The 22656-nt window shown below is 45.4% G+C and overlaps 1 protein-coding gene across 1 annotated transcript in view; it reads right to left on the bottom strand.

Annotated features, from left to right (window-relative positions):
* Positions 1-933: 933 nt before the first annotated feature.
* Positions 934-22656, bottom strand: part of LOC134965639 (nicotinamide N-methyltransferase-like) — a 60031-nt gene continuing 38308 nt past the window's right edge. The window contains exons 2-3 of the mRNA XM_063941974.1: positions 18138-18345; positions 934-2699 (exon numbers count right to left, since the gene is read on the bottom strand). Of these exons, the coding sequence (XP_063798044.1) occupies positions 2279-2699; positions 18138-18345 (629 nt within the window). The 3' untranslated portion in view covers positions 934-2278. The remainder of the gene's footprint in view (positions 2700-18137; positions 18346-22656) is intronic.

The following is a 22656-nucleotide window of genomic DNA, read 5'->3' as shown; positions in this document are numbered from 1 at the left end:
CTGGAGCAGTTTGCTAAGGAAGAGTGACCAAACTACTTGCTGACAGGTGCTGAAGTAATAGAAAGAACTATAGAAATTGCCTGATTGCAATGATTACATCTAAAGATTGTGCAACAAAATTAAAAGTTAATGTAAATGTCCAATTATTGTTGTCCATGACATTTACATTTGATTATTCTAAAAATTCTGTTGAATAAAAAATCAAATGCAAAGTCTGATTTTTGTTATATGTGGAATACAGTATCTAATGCTGGATGCCAAATCCTGGTATCACTTGTAAGTTATATCAATGAATAACATGAGTTCTTCTCTTTCCCCGGAAAGTGTGACCAGATGAATTCGCTCAGCCAGGCTATCACAGATTTTGTCTACTTACTCGGAATAAAGGGTGGTTACTTGTCCCTGTGTTACCTGAGTGCACTCACTGCACCATCCCTAAGGATTCCCTCTCACCATCAGTAACATGGAACACAGCATGAAGATGATTTGGAACTGATATTTCATTGACTTAATTAAAATGTGCCAGTAAATTTACTGCTATCTGACATACAGAATTGTGGTAAATTACCAGCCAACATAAACTTAACGTCATACTCCCCTGACAGTCCCACGTCTCATGGTTCTGATTCCAGCTGCCTTGCACGGTGGGACCTACTACAGGTTGAGTCTCCCTTATCCAAAATGCTTGGGACCAGAGGTATTTTGGATATGGGATTTTTCCGTATTTTGGAATAATTGCATATCATAATGAGATATCATGGTGATGGGACCTAAATATAAGCACAGAATGCATTTATGTTACATATACACCTTATACACACAGCCTGAAGGTAATTTTAGACAATATTTTTTATAACTTTGTGCATTAAACAAAGTGTGTGTACATTCACACAATTCATTTATGTTTCATATACACCTTATACACACAGCCTAAAGGTCATTTAATACAATATTTTTAATAACTTTGTGTATTAAACAAAGATTGTGTACATTGAGCCATCAAAAAACAAAGGTTTCACAATCTCACTCTCACTCAAAAAAGTCCGTATTTCGGAATATTCCGTATTTTGGGATATTTGGATATGGGATACTCAACCTGTAAAAAGATGTGGAATCTTGTTGTAAATGTATGTTGGCTGAAAGAATTGGGGAGTTACTTAGATAGAGCAAAATTGTAATTTGACAAAATATTTCATTCAAAATTGTTATGAGGTTACATTACAGTAATCCACAGACAGTCTCTTGTTTTCTGTGACATGAATCCTCATCTATTCCTTGTCTCTATGTCATATATCAGTGGGATAATAAAATTACATGTGGGTTATTGTAGTAACTACAAGTCTGCTGAGTGAATGACAACAATGATCCCTGGTGGGTGACAGAACCAATAATAGATCACACATGAATCTCAGACTATTTAATCACACAGTAAACTGCAAAAAATGACCAATTACTTAATCTCTTGGTCAGGTTTGAGCATCAAAAGTGTCAGCTCAATACAAATTTATAGTAATATATCTGATTATTTATTATTAAAGTTTAACATTTGCAAATTGAAAGTCAGATCTGGTATATTTATGTTCTATTTGCTTCTGAGAGTTAGGGCTGATCTGAGTCACATGCTGCGACCACTACTTTTACTGTAGTTGAATCTGCGACTATATGTTAATGAAGATAAAAGCACTTCTCCTGATGTACAAGTGTGTGTGTGTGTGTGTGTGTGTGTGTGTGTGTGTGTGTGTGTGTGTGTGTGTTTGTTACAGGACTGAGATGCTGACTTCCAAGGCTGGATTAAGAGCCTCATGGGCATGGGGCTGAAAATGCTCAAGGGCCTACTATGAGAAGCAAAGTGGGTGCGACCTGTGCTGTGTGGGTGTGCCCAGTGCTGTGGTGGTGTTGCCAGTGCCATGTATACATGTACACCCCCTACACTATCATTCCCAATGTCTCCCTAGATATGTAAAAATAGAAAAATAACATAATTTTGTGTGAAAAATAGAAATACAATTTAATACTTATAATTTATGGCCAGCTGGGGCCTGGTGATCATAATGCTGTCATGATGATGGGCCTATTTTTATGTGGAGCCCTGGAGCTTTAGCTCCACCTGCCCCATTGCTAATCTGGCCCCGACTCCACCATGTGTCTAAAATTGCTACTTCAACCCCGTACAAACACAATCAGGATGCATGTGTGGTGCAACTAAGATACATGCACAGTAAAAACAAAATTCTCAACTGCACCCCGACACATCATGTGACTCAGAATCAGGCCCTTGTTACTCTCTGTGAGCTTTGATAAATAAAGTTGCCTCATAGTCAGTAAGGTCACTCACTGATGTTCTTTTCTGGACTGCACAGTGATCAATAACAAACCCTTCATCAGCGAGAACTTTTCTTACAAAATTCTCATTATATTTGAAAACATGTGTTCTGTCCTGCCCAATACTGACAAAAGATGCATTTAATACTCCAATAATAAGCAGATATCCTTCAGGTTTCAGTAGCTTTGTGAATTTCCTAAAAAATCTTATATAATCATCTTGTTCTTTGCTGATGAATTCCAACATAGCTCCACTGATGACACAGTCTGCTGGTGGGAGCACCTCCAGGTCTGTCAGATTCTCTTTGTCAAAGTCACATTTCACTGTCTTTGTTATATTTGTCTTTAACGTTATGTCTTTGTCTTGATGTAGGTCACTGAAATATACAAACACAATAAGGTTCATTTGGATCTAGGACTAGCCATTCCACCACATGAGAAATAAGATATAGAGGTATATTTAATTACCCGCACTGACTGTCGGTTGTAAAGTATCACCAGGGGGGGGGGGGGGCTATTAAATTAGTCCCGATAAGCCAGCATGTGCCGTGGCTTTATGGGGTTTTGTTTGACCTGCGTGAAGCAGGTGAAGCAAAATCCCCCAAAACAGCCCAGATTTTATTTCAAAGACGGGTTTGTATCTCCCAAAAACACACAGGTTTCGCTGACCTGCGTATTTTTGTGTGAAAAGGATGTTTTTTCCAGGTAAAAAAACATCTATAAAACATCAGGAAATATCACCCAAAGCTTCATCAGCAGTAATTAAATATCCCAGATAGTTTTAATACATAGTATGTATGCAGATGATACTCAAATCTACCTATCCTCCCCAGATTTTTCACCATCTGTGTCACTGAATGCCTTTCTGCCATAATATATTGGATGTCATCTCACCACCCCAAACTTAATATTTCCAAAACAGAAATAATTTTATTTTCACTGTCCAGTAGTAGTTCCCAACCTGATAACTCTATCACTGTTGATAACTTAGCAATCATACCTACCCCACAAGCACGCTACCTAGGAATCATTCTTGACTTTGAACTGTGCTTTGTTTCCCACATTCAATATGTCTCAAAATCATGTTACATACATCTAAGATATATACAAAATATGACCATATCTTACACAAGACACAGCAAAAACTCTGATCCATGCTCTCATTATCTCCTGCATTGAATACTGGACCTCCCAAACATAGGCTTTCACCACAACAATCCATTTTGAGTACAGCTGCAAGGCTAATCTTCCTCGCTAGATGTTCATCATCTGCAGATCCGCTCTGTCAGTCCCTCCATTGGTTACCGGTATTCTACTGTATTAAATATAAAATACTTTTACTTACATACAAGATTATTAACCAAACTGCACCAACATACATGTTTTCACTCATCTCAAGATATCTTCCTAACCTACCTCTTTGTTATGTACAAAATCTGTGTCTCTCATCCACACATTTTACTTGTTCCCACTCAAAAGGACAGGACTTTATACGGGCTTCACCCACTCTGTGGAATGCCCTCCCATGCACAAAAACGCTCACCTCTAGTCACCAAACCTTTAAACGTTCCCTGAAAACTCATCTCTTCAGGCAAGCCTATCAATTTCCAGATCCACCCACATAACCTTCAATGTTATCCCAATCTAATGACATCCTCTCTTTACAGTACACATCATAACCTCACATATTTTGTATTTCTTTACTCACACCTTCCTGTCCCTTTGTCAACATTGCTGGGTGATCATATTATTCAAGTCATTAAGAACCTAGCAATCTGGTGGACCACAATGGAATAGGTAGCATCTATCCTTGTGTATCAATGCCTATTTCCTTATAGATTGTAAACTTGTGAGCAGGGCCTTCCTACCTCTATCTCTGTTAGTTACTACCCAGTTTTGTTCTATTACTGCTGTTCTAATTATAAAGTGCAACGGAATATGTTGCGCTATATAACAAACTTAATAAATAAATAAATTGGAGATTCAATGGTGGGAAAGTAAAATTTAAGGAGGTGTTGTTTGTTTTCTTTAAGGCGTACGTGAATATGATAGAAATTGGGCAGTGTTATATACTATCAATGAGACACCCCTTTCATCTTCCAGGTGTATTTTATATGGCAGTAGTGGGCAACAGATGGTCATTGGACAGATTTATCTGATACACTCAGATTCTTTCAGATTTATTCCTTTGCACAGACTTATTCTCTGCTTAAAACCCTGCCAGAATCAATTATAAAGCAGAGAATAAGACTGAAGATGATCAGAGCATCAAATTCTTCATTGCTTATCCTCATACAATACAAGGAGTATATGGGGATCTCAGAGCATTTATGGCACTTTCAGGGTAGTGGGAGCATTTAGTGGAATGTACAATTATGATTGGCATGTTGTCTGGGCAAGTTCAAGGTTTCTAGTTACCCTACTGTAGGCAAATATTTACATCATCACCCTAATTTCACAATATACTCATTCAGTCCATTTTCATAAAACAATACCTACAAGTTTACCAAAGTCTGTGACAACTGGGGGAGTCATTTTTTATAAACACATTCATTTCTCAATTCACCTCCAGCACTTGTTGTCCCACCTGAGGCACCCATTAACCTCAAATCCCAAAGAACCTAAAAGTATGTTTGCTTTCAGCATCCAATGACCCCATTTTCACAGCACCCATAAACCTCAATCACACACCAAGGAGCCATTAAAAGCTTCCTTTTCAGCTCGCTCTTTTACAACCTGTGTTTTGCATAATTGTCTGTGTCAGAGGGAAGTGGAAGAGAGGGAAGGGAGCGGTGTGCCCACACTGCCTGTCTACTGTACCAAGCTGATTGCACTCAGTGCCAGATTAAGGTGCTCATGGGCCTGGAGCTGAAATTTATGATGGGCCTATTGTGTGCTGTTGCAGGGGCGGGGGCGCTGGTGTATCTATAATGGGTGCAAGGTGTACAGTGCTTATGGGACACTGGGTCCAGGGGGACCCACACACTGCACCCATTTGATTATACTCACCGCTCCATCAGTCCGACTCCAGCTGCAGAGTTCAAATATCACTCAGAAAGTGGCAGCCGTGGCCATTTTCCTGTGATTCGTGCATGCACAATGAAGTTGTCCCAGGGAGCGCAGAGCGGTGTGTGACCAGCATGGCGTGGGGAGGGTAGTGGGAGGCTACTGATACGGGTATGTCACCAGTTGTGCATTTAATGTGTGTGTGTGTGTGTGTGTGTGTGTGTGTGTGTGTGTAGAGGCAAGTTTGAAAAATAAAGATGTATCTATTTATCAAGAAAGGTAGATATAGAGCAGTGATCGCAAAATACGCGCTATGGCGCGTTTTTACGCGCTACGGGCAGAGAGGGACTCAGATTTTAAAAGTGAGCGGGTCCCGCAGGACGCGCTGTTTTTCGCTGACCGTCGCCTTACATCCAATAGAAATCCCCAAGCCCTGCCTCACCAGCCAATAGCCGCCGGCAGCGTCTCCCAATGCAAGCGCCACCTCAGACGTCTGTCCCTCCTCCCTACCCTGCCTTCAACCCATTGAATGTGCAGCTGGCAACCGGGCGGGGACATCACGATGACGGGGCGGGCATGTTAGATGCAGGAGGGAGCCGAGGACACGGAGAGGAGCGCCTTCACCACGGACAGCCTGGTGGGTCTGCTTCAGAGAACATGAGCTGGGGCCAGCGGAACATTCAGTGCGGTCGAGGACACCGCAAAGTATCAAGAGGTCAGAGCGCTGCGAGCAGGCTCAAGAAGAGAGCGCGGGGTCTGGGATCAACGAGACAATCTACAGTTTCACATACATGCGGGTGGCTGTCATGACTCACGAGTGATAAATAATGCGACCTGGGGGAATGGTGTTAAATCTTTCGTTTCACGAACGTGTGGGTGGGCCTTTCCTATATGTATTTAATGGCCAATACCTGCACATTATACCTGTGAGGGTGCAGTCGGGAAACTAGGTGCACTTCCTGTTACTCTGCATCTTATTCCCCCAGCGTCCATTCCACTCCCAACTACTAATGCACACATCCTGCCCCCTGCTACCACTACTGCACCTATCTTACCCCCTGCTACCACTACTGCACCTATCCTACCACTACTGCACCCATCCTGCCCCCTGCTACCACTACTGCACCTATCTTACCCCCTGCTACCACTACTGCACCCATCCTACCACTACTGCACCCATCCTGCCCCCTGCTACCACTACTGCACCTATCTTACCCCCTGCTACCACTACTGCACCTATCTTACCCCCTGCTACCACTACTGCACCTATCCTACCACTACTGCACCCATCCTGCCCCCTGCTACCACTACTGCACCCATCCTGCCCCCTGCTACCACTACTGCACCTATCTTACCCCCTGCTACCACTACTGCACCTATCCTACCACTACTGCACCTATCTTACCCCCTGCTACCACTACTGCACCTATCTTACCCCCTGCTACCACTACTGCACCTATCTTACCCCCTGCTACCACTACTGCACCTATCCTACCACTACTGCACCCATCCTGCCCCCTGCTACCACTACTGCACCTATCTTACCCCCTGCTACCACTACTGCACCTATCCTGCCCACTACCACTACTGCACCTATCTTACCCCCTGCTACCACTACTGCACCTATCTTACCCCCTGCTACCACTACTGCACCTATCTTACCCCCTGCTACCACTACTGCACCTATCTTACCCCCTGCTACCACTACTGCACCTATCCTACCACTACTGCACCCATCCTGCCCCCTGCTACCACTACTGCACCTATCTTACCCCCTGCTACCACTACTGCACCTATCTTACCCCCTGCTACCACTACTGCACCTATCCTACCACTACTGCACCCATCCTGCCCCCTGCTACCACTACTGCACCTATCTTACCCCCTGCTACCACTACTGCACCTATCCTGCCCACTACCACTACTGCACCTATCTTACCCCCTGCTACCACTACTGCACCAATCCTGCCCCCTGCTACCACTACTGCACCTATCTTACCCCCTGCTACCACTACTGCACCCATCCTGCCCCCTGCTACCACCACTACTGCACCCATCCTGCCCCCTGTTACCACCACTACTGCACCTATCTTACCTCCTGGTACCACTACTGCACCTATCCTACCCCTGCTACCACTACTGCACCCATCCTGCCCACTACCACTGCTGCACCTATCTTACCCCCTGCTACCACTACTGCACCTATCCTACCACTACTGCACCCATCCTGCCCGCTGCTACCACCACTACTGCACCTATCTTACCCCCTGCTACCACTACTGCACCTATCCTACCCCCTACCACTACTGCACCCATCCTGCTACCACTACTGCACCCATCCTGATACCACCACTACTGCACCTATCCTACCCCCTGCTACCACGTCACCTATCCTACCTCCTACCACTACTGCACCCACCCTGCTACCACTACTGCACCTATCTTACCCCTTGCTACCACTACTGCACCTATCCTAACCCCTACCACTACTGCACCCATCCTGATACCACCACTACTGCACCTATCCTACCCCCTGCTACCACGTCACCTATCCTACCTCCTACCACTACTGCACCCACCCTGCTACCACTACTGCACCTATCCTACCACCTTCCACCTCTACTGCACCCATTCTACCCCACATACCCACACAGTGCCCATTATAAACACCCCCATACTGCTAAGTATTCACACCCCCATAGTGACCATCATATGCACACCCCAATACCGCACAGTGTCTATTATACACCCCCCATAGCTCTCATATCACTCTATACCCACACAGTACTCATTATACACACTTACAATGCTCATAGCACCCTCTATTACCCACACACACCTGCACAGTGGCCATCATACGCACAACACATGCCCACACAGTGCTCATAATACACCCCAACCCCCCCCCAACCCCACACACACACAGCGCCTAGCATATTGGTACTCAATACCCACAGTGCCCAGGATACATCCCCCCCCATACACAGTGACCAGCATACATAAAATCCCATATCCACACACAGTGCTCAGTATAGATACAATTGCCACACCCACACAGTGCTCAGCATACACACAAACAATCCCCAAACCAAAGCAGTGCCCAGCATACGCACCAACCCCATACTCAGACAGTGCCCAGCATACGCACACACCTCGTGTTATAGCGGTAGGGCTTCAAGAAGGACACGGAGAAGCTGATCTTAAAAGTTGACGGGGAGCAGGAAGCATCGAATCCTCGGTACTGATGCCTCCCTACCCCTAACACTGCCTACAGCACTACCTGCACCTAACCCCCTACTTGCCTCCCAATACTGCCATAACTGCTATCTACCATGTTGGGTGGTCTAATGCTATGTGGGGAGGGATAAGGGGAGCTCAAAAGCATTCAGTGCTATGGGACCCAGAAACTGTGAAGTAGGACCCCAATTTTTTAAAGTGAGGGGTCCCCGGGACCCACAATTTTTTCTGCTCGGCGCGATCACTGTAGAGAAGACAGACAGAAGAGTGTCACTGGGTGGGGGGGAATTAAAAAATTTTGATCGCCCAACAGAACTAATAAATTGTTTTGCTGATAGCGCATGACTGCATGATTTCCGCTCACAGCTTCTGCAAAAAATTGCCATTTCATCAGCATGCTGAATAGTTTATATGGGTTTAGCGATTTACGTAGCTAAACCCAGTGCTTTTGGGTGTGATAAGTAATGGGCGTCCACGATACTCGCTTCCATTACCGTTGAATAGTTGTAGGGCACCCAAGGACCATTTGGATTTCCCCAACTATGTTCAAGGACACAGTGCGTCTCATACAAAATACTGTTATACACATTTTGCACAACAATAGTAGGACCCCTTATACTATCTAGTACTGGTGCCCCTTTCACATTATACCACACAGTATGAGCCGAATTTCACATTATAGCACTTAGAATGAGCCGAAATTCACATTATAGCACACAGTAGAAGCCAAAATTCACATTAGAGCACGCGGTATGAGCCAAAATTCACATTAGAGCACGCGGTATGAGCTGAAATTCACATTAGAGCACACGGTATGAGCTGAAATTCGCATTAGAGCACGCGGTATGAGCTGAAATTCACATTAGAGCACGCGGTATGAGCTGAAATTCACATTAGAGCACGCGATATGAGCTGAAATTCACATTAGAGCATGCGGTATGAGCTGAAATTCACATTAGAGCATGCGGTATGAGCTGAAATTCACATTAGAGCATGCGGTATGAGCTGAAATTCACATTAGAGCATGCGGTATGAGCTGAAATTCACATTAGAGCACGCGGTATGAGCTGAAATTCACATTAGAGAATGCGGTATGAGCCAAAATTCACATTAGAGAACGCGGTATGAGCCAAAATTCACATTAAAGAGCGCGTTATGAGCCAAAATTCACATTAGAGAACGCGGTAGAAGCCAAAATTCACATTATGACACATATCTACATACTCACACACAGCCACATACAGTAGATACACACACGCACACATATATACATATACACACAGCTATATATATATATATATATATATATATACATACATACACACACTGTATATACATTTACATACAAAGTCACATATATATACACACACACACTGTCCCCACCATGACACTCCATGAGTTCCCCACTGCTCACCAGTTGCCGGGTAGCCGGGGTATCAGCATGCGGGTGCCGGGCAGCTGTGCTATGGAGCGTGAGCTGGCCACCCGGGTTGTCATCAGGCGAAAGCCGGAGATGGCAGCGGAGCTGTCAGGGGGGCGGGATCCGGAGACCTGGCATCTGTGCCAGATTAAGGTGCTCATGGGCCTGGAGCTGAAATTTATGATGGGCCTATTGTGTGCTGTTGCAGGGGCGGGGGCGCTGGTGTATCTATAATGGGTGCAAGGTGTACAGTGCTTATGGGACACTGGGTCCAGGGGGACCCACACACTGCACCCATTTGATTATACTCACCGCTCCATCAGTCCGACTCCAGCTGCAGAGTTCAAATATCACTCAGAAAGTGGCAGCCGTGGCCATTTTCCTGTGATTCGTGCATGCACAATGAAGTTGTCCCAGGGAGCGCAGAGCGGTGTGTGACCAGCATGGCGTGGGGAGGGTAGTGGGAGGCTACTGATACGGGTATGTCACCAGTTGTGCATTTAATATGTGTGTGTGTGTGTGTGTGTGTGTGTGTGTGTGTGTGTGTGTGTGTGTGTGTGTAGAGGCAAGTTTGAAAAATAAAGATGTATCTATTTATCAAGAAAGGTAGATATAGAGCAGTGATCGCAAAATACGCGCTATGGCGCGTTTTTACGCGCTACGGGCAGAGAGGGACTCAGATTTTAAAAGTGAGCGGGTCCCGCAGGACGCGCTGTTTTTCGCTGACCGTCGCCTTACATCCAATAGAAATCCCCAAGCCCTGCCTCACCAGCCAATAGCCGCCGGCAGCGTCTCCCAATGCAAGCGCCACCTCAGACGTCTGTCCCTCCTCCCTACCCTGCCTTCAACCCATTGAATGTGCAGCTGGCAACCGGGCGGGGACATCACGATGACGGGGCGGGCATGTTAGATGCAGGAGGGAGCCGAGGACACGGAGAGGAGCGCCTTCACCACGGACAGCCTGGTGGGTCTGCTTCAGAGAACATGAGCTGGGGCCAGCGGAACATCTCAGTGCGGTCGAGGACACCGCAAAGTATCAAGAGGTCAGAGCGCTGCGAGCAGGCTCAAGAAGAGAGCGCGGGGTCTGGGATCAACGAGACAATCTACAGTTTCACATACATGCGGGTGGCTGTCATGACTCACGAGTGATAAATAATGCGACCTGGGGGAATGGTGTTAAATCTTTCGTTTCACGAACGTGTGGGTGGGCCTTTCCTATATGTATTTAATGGCCAATACCTGCACATTATACCTGTGAGGGTGCAGTCGGGAAACTAGGTGCACTTCCTGTTACTCTGCATCTTATTCCCCCAGCGTCCATTCCACTCCCAACTACTAATGCACACATCCTGCCCCCTGCTACCACTACTGCACCTATCTTACCCCCTGCTACCACTACTGCACCTATCCTACCACTACTGCACCCATCCTGCCCCCTGCTACCACTACTGCACCTATCTTACCCCCTGCTACCACTACTGCACCCATCCTACCACTACTGCACCCATCCTGCCCCCTGCTACCACTACTGCACCTATCTTACCCCCTGCTACCACTACTGCACCTATCTTACCCCCTGCTACCACTACTGCACCTATCCTACCACTACTGCACCCATCCTGCCCCCTGCTACCACTACTGCACCCATCCTGCCCCCTGCTACCACTACTGCACCTATCTTACCCCCTGCTACCACTACTGCACCTATCCTACCACTACTGCACCTATCTTACCCCCTGCTACCACTACTGCACCTATCTTACCCCCTGCTACCACTACTGCACCTATCTTACCCCCTGCTACCACTACTGCACCTATCCTACCACTACTGCACCCATCCTGCCCCCTGCTACCACTACTGCACCTATCTTACCCCCTGCTACCACTACTGCACCTATCCTGCCCACTACCACTACTGCACCTATCTTACCCCCTGCTACCACTACTGCACCTATCTTACCCCCTGCTACCACTACTGCACCTATCTTACCCCCTGCTACCACTACTGCACCTATCTTACCCCCTGCTACCACTACTGCACCTATCCTACCACTACTGCACCCATCCTGCCCCCTGCTACCACTACTGCACCTATCTTACCCCCTGCTACCACTACTGCACCTATCTTACCCCCTGCTACCACTACTGCACCTATCCTACCACTACTGCACCCATCCTGCCCCCTGCTACCACTACTGCACCTATCTTACCCCCTGCTACCACTACTGCACCTATCCTGCCCACTACCACTACTGCACCTATCTTACCCCCTGCTACCACTACTGCACCCATCCTGCCCCCTGCTACCACTACTGCACCTATCTTACCCCCTGCTACCACTACTGCACCCATCCTGCCCCCTGCTACCACCACTACTGCACCCATCCTGCCCCCTGTTACCACCACTACTGCACCTATCTTACCTCCTGGTACCACTACTGCACCTATCCTACCCCCTGCTACCACTACTGCACCCATCCTGCCCACTACCACTGCTGCACCTATCTTACCCCCTGCTACCACTACTGCACCTATCCTACCACTACTGCACCCATCCTGCCCGCTGCTACCACCACTACTGCACCTATCTTACCCCCTGCTACCACTACTGCACCTATCCTACCCCCTACCACTACTGCACCCATCCTGCTACCACTACTGCACCCATCCTGATACCACCACTACTGCACCTATCCTACCCCCTGCTACCACGTCACCTATCCTACCTCCTACCACTACTGCACCCACCCTGCTACCACTACTGCACCTATCTTACCCCTTGCTACCACTACTGCACCTATCCTAACCCCTACCACTACTGCACCCATCCTGATACCACCACTACTGCACCTATCCTACCCCCTGCTACCACGTCACCTATCCTACCTCCTACCACTACTGCACCCACCCTGCTACCACTACTGCACCTATCCTACCACCTTCCACCTCTACTGCACCCATTCTACCCCACATACCCACACAGTGCCCATTATAAACACCCCCATACTGCTAAGTATTCACACCCCCATAGTGACCATCATATGCACACCCCAATACCGCACAGTGTCTATTATACACCCCCCATAGCTCTCATATCACTCTATACCCACACAGTACTCATTATACACACTTACAATGCTCATAGCACCCTCTATTACCCACACACACCTGCACAGTGGCCATCATACGCACAACACATGCCCACACAGTGCTCATAATACACCCCAACCCCCCCCAACCCCACACACACACAGCGCCTAGCATATTGGTACTCAATACCCACAGTGCCCAGGATACATCCCCCCCCATACACAGTGACCAGCATACATAAAATCCCATATCCACACACAGTGCTCAGTATAGATACAATTGCCACACCCACACAGTGCTCAGCATACACACAAACAATCCCCAAACCAAAGCAGTGCCCAGCATACGCACCAACCCCATACTCAGACAGTGCCCAGCATACGCACCAACCCCATACTCAGACAGTGCCCAGCATACGCACACACCTCGTGTTATAGCGGTAGGGCTTCAAGAAGGACACGGAGAAGCTGATCTTAAAAGTTGACGGGGAGCAGGAAGCATCGAATCCTCGGTACTGATGCCTCCCTACCCCTAACACTGCCTACAGCACTACCTGCACCTAACCCCCTACTTGCCTCCCAATACTGCCATAACTGCTATCTACCATGTTGGGTGGTCTAATGCTATGTGGGGAGGGATAAGGGGAGCTCAAAAGCATACAGTGCTATGGGACCCAGAAACTGTGAAGTAGGACCCCAATTTTTTAAAGTGAGGGGTCCCCGGGACCCACAATTTTTTCTGCTCGGCGCGATCACTGTAGAGAAGACAGACAGAAGAGTGTCACTGGGTGGGGGGGAATTAAAAAATTTTGATCGCCCAACAGAACTAATAAATTGTTTTGCTGATAGCGCATGACTGCATGATTTCCGCTCACAGCTTCTGCAAAAAATTGCCATTTCATCAGCATGCTGAATAGTTTATATGGGTTTAGCGATTTACGTAGCTAAACCCAGTGCTTTTGGGTGTGATAAGTAATGGGCGTCCACGATACTCGCTTCCATTACCGTTGAATAGTTGTAGGGCACCCAAGGACCATTTGGATTTCCCCAACTATGTTCAAGGACACAGTGCGTCTCATACAAAATACTGTTATACACATTTTGCACAACAATAGTAGGACCCCTTATACTATCTAGTACTGGTGCCCCTTTCACATTATACCACACAGTATGAGCCGAATTTCACATTATAGCACTTAGAATGAGCCGAAATTCACATTATAGCACACAGTAGAAGCCAAAATTCACATTAGAGCACGCGGTATGAGCCAAAATTCACATTAGAGCACGCGGTATGAGCTGAAATTCACATTAGAGCACACGGTATGAGCTGAAATTCACATTAGAGCACGCGGTATGAGCTGAAATTCACATTAGAGCACGCGGTATGAGCTGAAATTCACATTAGAGCACGCGATATGAGCTGAAATTCACATTAGAGCATGCGGTATGAGCTGAAATTCACATTAGAGCATGCGGTATGAGCTGAAATTCACATTAGAGCATGCGGTATGAGCTGAAATTCACATTAGAGCATGCGGTATGAGCTGAAATTCACATTAGAGCACGCGGTATGAGCTGAAATTCACATTAGAGAACGCGGTATGAGCCAAAATTCACATTAGAGAACGCGGTATGAGCCAAAATTCACATTAAAGAGCGCGTTATGAGCCAAAATTCACATTAGAGAACGCGGTAGAAGCCAAAATTCACATTATGACACATATCTACATACTCACACACAGCCACATACAGTAGATACACACACGCACACATATATACATATACACACAGCTATATATATATATATATATATATATATACATACATACACACACTGTATATACATTTACATACAAAGTCACATATATATACACACACACACTGTCCCCACCATGACACTCCATGAGTTCCCCACTGCTCACCAGTTGCCGGGTAGCCGGGGTATCAGCATGCGGGTGCCGGGCAGCTGTGCTATGGAGCGTGAGCTGGCCACCCGGGTTGTCATCAGGCGAAAGCCGGAGATGGCAGCGGAGCTGTCAGGGGGGCGGGATCCGGAGACCTGGCATTATCAGGCCGCATGCGGAGAGCCGAACCACCACACTTTTGACAGGGCCCAGGGAAGGGAGCTGGACACTGTACTATTTCAAATCTGCCGTAGCCGCTCCTGATTGGCTACCAGTCCTCGGCTCCACGGCAGATTTGGAATAGTAGCGCTGCGGTCAGCTTGCTGCTGCGGTGGCCCGTCACCTCAGAGGGATCAGTCAGTTTCCCAGGTAGTGGTCACTGGTCGGGATGGGCAGCCCATTTGCGCCGTCACTCGTTTCCCGTCACTCTCTCCCTCCCTGCGCGGCTGCGCCTCCTGTAAGCGTATGGGGTGCAGGGAGGGGGGCTAGTGAAGCCTTTCCGCTGCGGCTCCATATAGATTACGCCGGTGGCCGTGTTTAGTTCGGCGGTGCGACTGGAGGGGGGATCACAACTTCTGTGCAGGGGGACCGCGGACGGGCAGTAGCAGGCTGCTGTAGCAGGAAAACATTTTTTCCTGTCTGCAGCAGCAGCACAGCTGAAGCTATGGGCCTATTTTGATTGGGGGCCTGGAGCTGCAGCTCCATCCGCCCCATTGTTAATCCGGCCCTGATTGCACTGATGGCCAGAGAAGTCTGTCACAGGTATAAATAATAGATGGTCCAGCTGCAGATGTGGCCATCACCAGCAGATTGCATAATAATGATGTCATAGACATCCATTAATTTTCCTCACAGGCAGCCTCAGCTTCCATGCCCTTAGGCAGCTGCATAGTTCTTCCTAATGGAAGCTCCAGCCCCACATGGTTTTGCCTTGTAAGTGATTGCCCCTTTAAATAAACATCTGAGTTTGGCCAGCATCCCACATGGCCACTAAACTCAGGCAGAACTACATCCCAACCTATTGTTAGGATTCAATGTTAGGATTCACCTGCCATAATGGTTGTCAGGTGAATTGTAAAACAGGGTTAAATGCTGACGTAATTACTGCCGGTAAGACAATCTAACAAGGGAGTAGTTAGAGTAATCACTGGGTACTGAGAGTCCTGGTTCAGGAACATAGAATAGCTGGGAACAATCAGAATTATGATATGCAGGCTATGAATGTGTAGCTGTACCAAAGATGTAATGAGAGTTCAATAATGCTGCACAGAAATAAAAGACAGGTGACTGCAGCTGGGGAATTAGTGCCCAGTTCTGAATTCGAATATAGATGCATCTTACCTGGGCTAAAGAAAAAAGAGAAACTATGGGGCATTGCCAAGACAAAGATGAGAGACATGATACTGAACAATGCAGAAGAGCTGAAGGCCGCTATTGAAGCATCCTGGTCTTCTATAACACCTTAGCAGTGCCACAGGTTGATAGAAGCCATGCCATGCCTCACTGAGGCAGTAATTCATGCAAAAGGGGCCCAAACCAATTACTGAGTACATATGCATGATTATACTTTTCAGAGGGCTGACATTTTTGTATTAAAAATCCTTTTTTTATAGATTTTATGTAGTATTCTAATTTTCTGAGATTTTGGATTGGGGGTTATCTTAAACTGTAAGCCACAATCATAAAAATAATAACAAATAAAGGCTTGAAATTGCTCACTTTGCACGTAATGATATGTAATATATTAGTTCCACCTTTTAAGTTGAATTACTGAAATAAATGAACTTTTGCAAAATATTCTAATTTTCTGAGTTTCACCTGTAATTACAAACCCTGTGCACCTGCAGACCTGCATGTACATAGAGAGACTAAGGAACAGACAACACAGGAAATACACTGATGGATTGTTAATGTCAGCTGACCCCAGGTGCATACTGAATAGTTTGTCATCTGACCCCAGGTGCATTCTGAACCGAGGAAATACATGCACCAACAGAATCATAACACCTATAAGTGTCTGTAGTGCTTGATGATTTGTAGCAGAACATAGGACAGGCAGATCTCAGCATATGCAATAGATCACAAAAAAGTGTGTCTCAATAAATTGTGTATTATGATAACAGTGCCCTAGCTGAGAGGTTTCTATATACAGTAGGCTTCGTATTGCCAAGACTGAGAGTTGGAGTGCTACAAGGATGAAGAAAGTTCCTATGGTGGGGTCAGAAGATGTGGGTCTACAATGCAAGTGGAATGCTTTTCCAGTACTTTGAAGCCATAAGTTTTGCCAGAGACCCATCCATGTGATGCATTACTGACTCAGGCCATGGGAGGACTCATTAGACATGCACAGTGGGATCAATGGTGGCTCTTAAGGCTTAGGGGCTGTAGAAGAGATTTACTGCACATGAAGAGGCACTTCTGGAATCTCCTTGTAACACGGAGCCAGAGGACCCTTGAGATTTTTTTGTTGCTATATGTTTTAGACATATTCTTTAGCACACCAGCCACAACATATTTCTAATATTATTGGACTCAAAAATAAATAGGGAAACATTTATCTTAAGATGTGTGCAGATTAAATCCTATCCTCATTTACTGGTTCCCACTAATGCAGAATACTATATCCCATTTGTAACAGTAGATGTCAGCCATTTCATTGATCTAATTTAATATGTTTATTCATTGACCACAAAGGTCAATCAATAAGCCAAAAGAATGGTTTCCCATGTTGCAGCCAGACTCTTGCCTGGTTGGTTATGTGCAACACAGCTCCTTCTGATTATTTCAGGTCTGTACTCTGTGACGAAAAAGATTATGTCCTTCACTAAAGTTTTATATTATTTCTATTTATTGCACTACCTCGGGAGAGAAGAGAAGAAGAATTCATATGGTTTTAAGTGATACATGAAACTGAAACCTAGGGATTTGGGCAAGTTCTTTATTTAATATAAAAAAATGTAACAGTAGGGGTTTATTCATTTTAGCTAAGTCTGCTCAACTACATGTACTGAGCATGTGCTGTGAAACTAACATTTTTTTCAGCCCAGGCTAATGGAGCCCAGTAAGAACTGCATGTGTTATTTTTGGTGTGTAGAGCATTTGAAATAGTTTACTGAGTACTGACACAGGGTTTAGATGATTTGGAAGATATATTACCCATTTCCTTCTAGATATTTAATATATGTCATTATGTGAGACCAATCAAATGCTCCAGTACGTGTGTTAATCCATTTGTTCAGCTCCATAATACATTGCTCCGAGCACTTCAGCACAAGGATCTCTTTGAAAAATCCACTGGCTGTATAGAGATGATGAATGAAGGATCCCATACTGATGTCAATCAAAATGTCTCCCTTAATGTGACCTGCAGGGAAAGATAACAGTGATTACAGAGTGTAATATGTTATGTAGCATCTATTATATGTATCATTCTGTAATTTCATGTTACAGGTAAGCAACTGCCTCGCCACACACCTGCTGCTCCTTCAGTGTAATGCATGAGGGGGGTAAGTTATTAAATACTGCTCATCAGGGTGGCTGTGGTCACATGACCGATAATGACATCCTGGCATTGAAGACCCTAATGTTGGAGGGGTAAGTATTTTTACACCTCCCCCTTCCTAACCCTTGGATAAGACTAACACTCCATGGGTTGCGGCTAGTGCTAATACCTGGGGGTTGGCAGCTAGGGCTAACCCCCCCTGTGCCTAACCCTAAACCCATTTAGTTGCTAACCCTATCCCTCCCCCATATGGGCCCTAACAGTTACCCCAATTCTTTCCTTCAATATGTTGGCTGTTGGTGTTGCTGTGCCGGTCTCCCGAGTGTTGTCAGGTTTCCTGCATTGGTCACACAACCACCGGCATTCCATATATCAAGATGATAAACACAATGTAAGTACTTATTTGAGCAGCATTTCCAGTAACTGGGGCCATCTTTCCTACCTAAAAACATAGACATTTACAGACCTCAGGAGTGTCCGTAATGTGCCCTAATGTAAACTCTTAGAAAATATGCACACTTGAAATCAATGATGTCCACAGTGCTTATGATAAATGGAATCACTAGAAATGTGCGCCGACCCTGTGTCTTGGTTTTGGGTTTGGATCTGTATCTTCCTCATATTTTTGATCTGTATTTGGTTCTGCCAAAAATACCCTTGCGTGTTTTGGTTTGGATCTGTATTTTTGTCAAAAATTCAAAAAAAAACTGCTAAAGTCACAGAATTTGGGCCTGTTTTTGTTTCTACGGTGTTACTAACTTCAGCATCATTCAATTCCACTAATTTCTAGTCAATTTTGACCACCTTATGCAAAAGCTTCTAATACCGTGCTGGAGGAAGAGAAATGCAGGTGCACACTCCTAGCACTAAGAAGACTAATAGTAAAAATAATTGAAATAAACCCTCACAATTAACATGGAGTATAATTGAAGTTCTTAACACACATTTGCGGAAATATGCAGGCCCATGTACCGCCTCCCTGTTACCATTCCATCCAGCAGTTTCTGGACGTTGTCATATCCCAGATGACCCAAGCGATTGTGCCACAACTCCATTGACTGTTTTTCCTCAGTAGCCATCATTGCAGTACACTCTTCAGTGTCCAGGACATACCGATGGAGCCATCTTTATCTTGTCCTTTAATAGGATCAATTGAACCAGGGCAGTCGGACTTAATCCCCTGATGAATTGTTCTCTCTGTATTGTATTGCAGCTGAGAACAATAGATGAAGGGTTTATACTAATAAACCATAGTGTGCCTAGGCACTAGTGATGAGCGGGGTCGGTTCCTCGGAATCCGAACCCGCCCGAACTTCACCCTCTTTTGCACGGGTCCGAGCAGACTCGGATCCTCCCGCCTTGCTCGGTTAACCCGAGCGCGCCCGAACGTCATCATCCCGCTGTCGGATTCTCGCGAGACTCGGATTCTATATAAGGAGCCGCGAGTCGCCGCCATTTTCACACGTGCATTGAGATTGATAGGGAGAGGACGTGGCTGGCGTCCTCTCTGTTATAGTAGAACTATAGTAGAACTTAGTTAGTTATAAATTGTGGGGAGGATTGGGGACGGGGAGCAGCTGTTAGGGAGTGCAGGGTTTTGAGTTTAATTAATCCGTTGTTTCTCTGCCTGAAAAAAAACGCTCCACCATATCTGTGCTCACTCAGTGTGCTGCACTGCTGCATGATATATCTGTGCTGAGTGCACTGCTCACACTGCCTAATTGTGGGGACTGGGGAGCAGTTATAGCAGGAGTACAGTGCACAGTTTTGCTGACAGTGACCACCAGTCCAGTATACGTTTGTCTGCCTGAAAAACACTGTGGTGTTTTTTTTTTCTTTCTTAATGCTAGTTTGTTTAGCAGTCTGCTGACAGTGTCCACCAGGTCCGTTATACAGTATATTATATATATAATTAAGCACTAAGCAGCAGTATGGTAGGCCACGGCTGTACCTACCTCTGTGTCGACTCGTCACTCGTCGTCCATAAGTATAAGTAATACTATCCATCCATCTACATTGTATACCTGTGGTGTTTTTTTTTCTTTCTTCATACTAGTTTAGCAGTCTGCTGACACTGTCCACCAGGTCCGTTATACAGTATATTATATTTATATATAAGCACTAAGCAGCAGTACGGTAGGCCACGGCTGTACCTACCTCTGTGTCGACTCGTCACTCGTCGTCCATAAGTATAAGTAATACTATCCATCCATCTACATTGTATACCTGTGGTGTTTTTTTTTCTTTCTTCATACTAGTTTAGCAGTCTGCTGACACTGTCCACCAGGTCCGTTATACAATATATTATATTTATATATAAGCACTAAGCAGCAGTACGGTAGGCCACGGCTGTACCTACCTCTGTGTCGACTCGTCACTCGTCGTCCATAATTATAAGTAATACTATCCATCCATCTACATTGTATACCTGTGGTGTTTTTTTTTTCTTTCTTCATACTAGTTTAGCAGTCTGCTGACACTGTCCACCAGGTCCGTTATACAGTATATTATATTTATATATAAGCACTAAGCAGCAGTACGGTAGGCCACGGCTGTACCTACCTCTGTGTCGACTCATCACTCGTCGTCTATAAGTATAAGTAATACTATCCATCCATCTACATTGTATACCTGTGGTGTTTTTTTTTCTTTCTTCATACTAGTTTAGCAGTCTGCTGACACTGTCCACCAGGTTCGTTATACAGTATATTATATTTATATATAAGCACTAAGCAGCAGTACGGTAGGCCACGGCTGTACCTACCTCTGTGTCGACTCGTCACTCGTCGTCCATAAGTATAAGTAATATTATCCATCCATCTACATTGCTACATTGTATACCTGTGGTGTTTTTTTTTCTTTCTTCATACTAGTTTAGCAGTCTGCAGACACTGTCCACCAGGTCCGTTATACAGTATATTATATTTATATATAAGCACTAAGCAGCAGTACGGTAGGCCACGGCTGTACCTACCTCTGTGTCGACTCGTCACTCGTCGTCCATAAGTATAAGTAATACTATCCATCCATCTACATTGTATACCTGTGGTGTTTTTTTTTCTTTCTTCATACTAGTTTAGCAGTCTGCTGACACTGTCCACCAGGTCCGTTATACAGTATATTATATTTATTGATAAAGCTGAATATTTATCTTATATAATACCCTTTATGAGGTCTAAGAACACTGTACGCTATCTACGTATGAAGTACCGTAAGGGTACGCTTGTTGCGTAACAATCGCTTAGCCGTGGTCGAGACGCTCAAGCGTCACGTTCGCTCACGGCCAAGAGATCACAGGCAGGCACGCTATTGGCTGCTGACTAACGTAATGGTTCACTATAGCGTAACAAACGCTGTATCGGGAGCGGGCTGCTCGAGCGATACAGACGCTCACGAGAATACGCTGTTGGTATCGGGCACACTTATAGGTGAGCGACTACCGTAATGCTACGCTATCAGCGTAGCGGACGCTCGAGACCACGAGGAGATCACGAGCGGCGCTGACGCTCACAATGTTAAACCTTTAAATCTAAACCATAAACAATGTAATATGCTGTAAAACCTTAGTGTAGAGATAGGGTGTAGATGCAACACAGTGTAACCTTATTAACTCAAAAGCTGTTAGAGCGTCACAGACGCTCTGAGAATACTAGACACTATAAGAAATACACAGATACCTGGGCTTAGGGTCCAACGCCTAATATATATATATTATGAATGATATACTTGCAAAAGAATTAATACAAATACAAATCATACACTACAATATAACATAGACTACCTAACCAGATAACTACACAGGAAATACAATACAATTACTATCTAAGGGAAAATAAGAGAGAAAGAGAAAAGAGAGAGAGAGAGAGATTGGCCCACAATAACAAGAAGATCAATATAGTTGCGGAGAAACACTTACGCACAAGGGGAAACGATCGCATGCGCCTCGATATCCAGCTCCCGATTATCAGCAATGAGAACCGTTGAAGAGAGTGAACTGGATATGGTCGGCCTGCCTATTTATTAGAGATGAGCGCCTGAAATTTTTCGGGTTTTGTGTTTTGGTTTTGGGTTCGGTTCCGCGGCCGTGTTTTGGGTTCGAACGCGTTTTGGCAAAACCTCACCGAATTATTTTTGTCGGATTCGGGTGTGTTTTGGATTCGGGTGTTTTTTTCC

The sequence above is a fragment of the Pseudophryne corroboree genome, chromosome 10 (assembly GCF_028390025.1).
Source record: "Pseudophryne corroboree isolate aPseCor3 chromosome 10, aPseCor3.hap2, whole genome shotgun sequence".
NCBI classification, from domain to species: domain Eukaryota; kingdom Metazoa; phylum Chordata; class Amphibia; order Anura; family Myobatrachidae; genus Pseudophryne; species Pseudophryne corroboree.
Note: the sequence above shows the minus strand (reverse complement) of the source record. Positions and strands in the feature narration are given on the sequence as shown.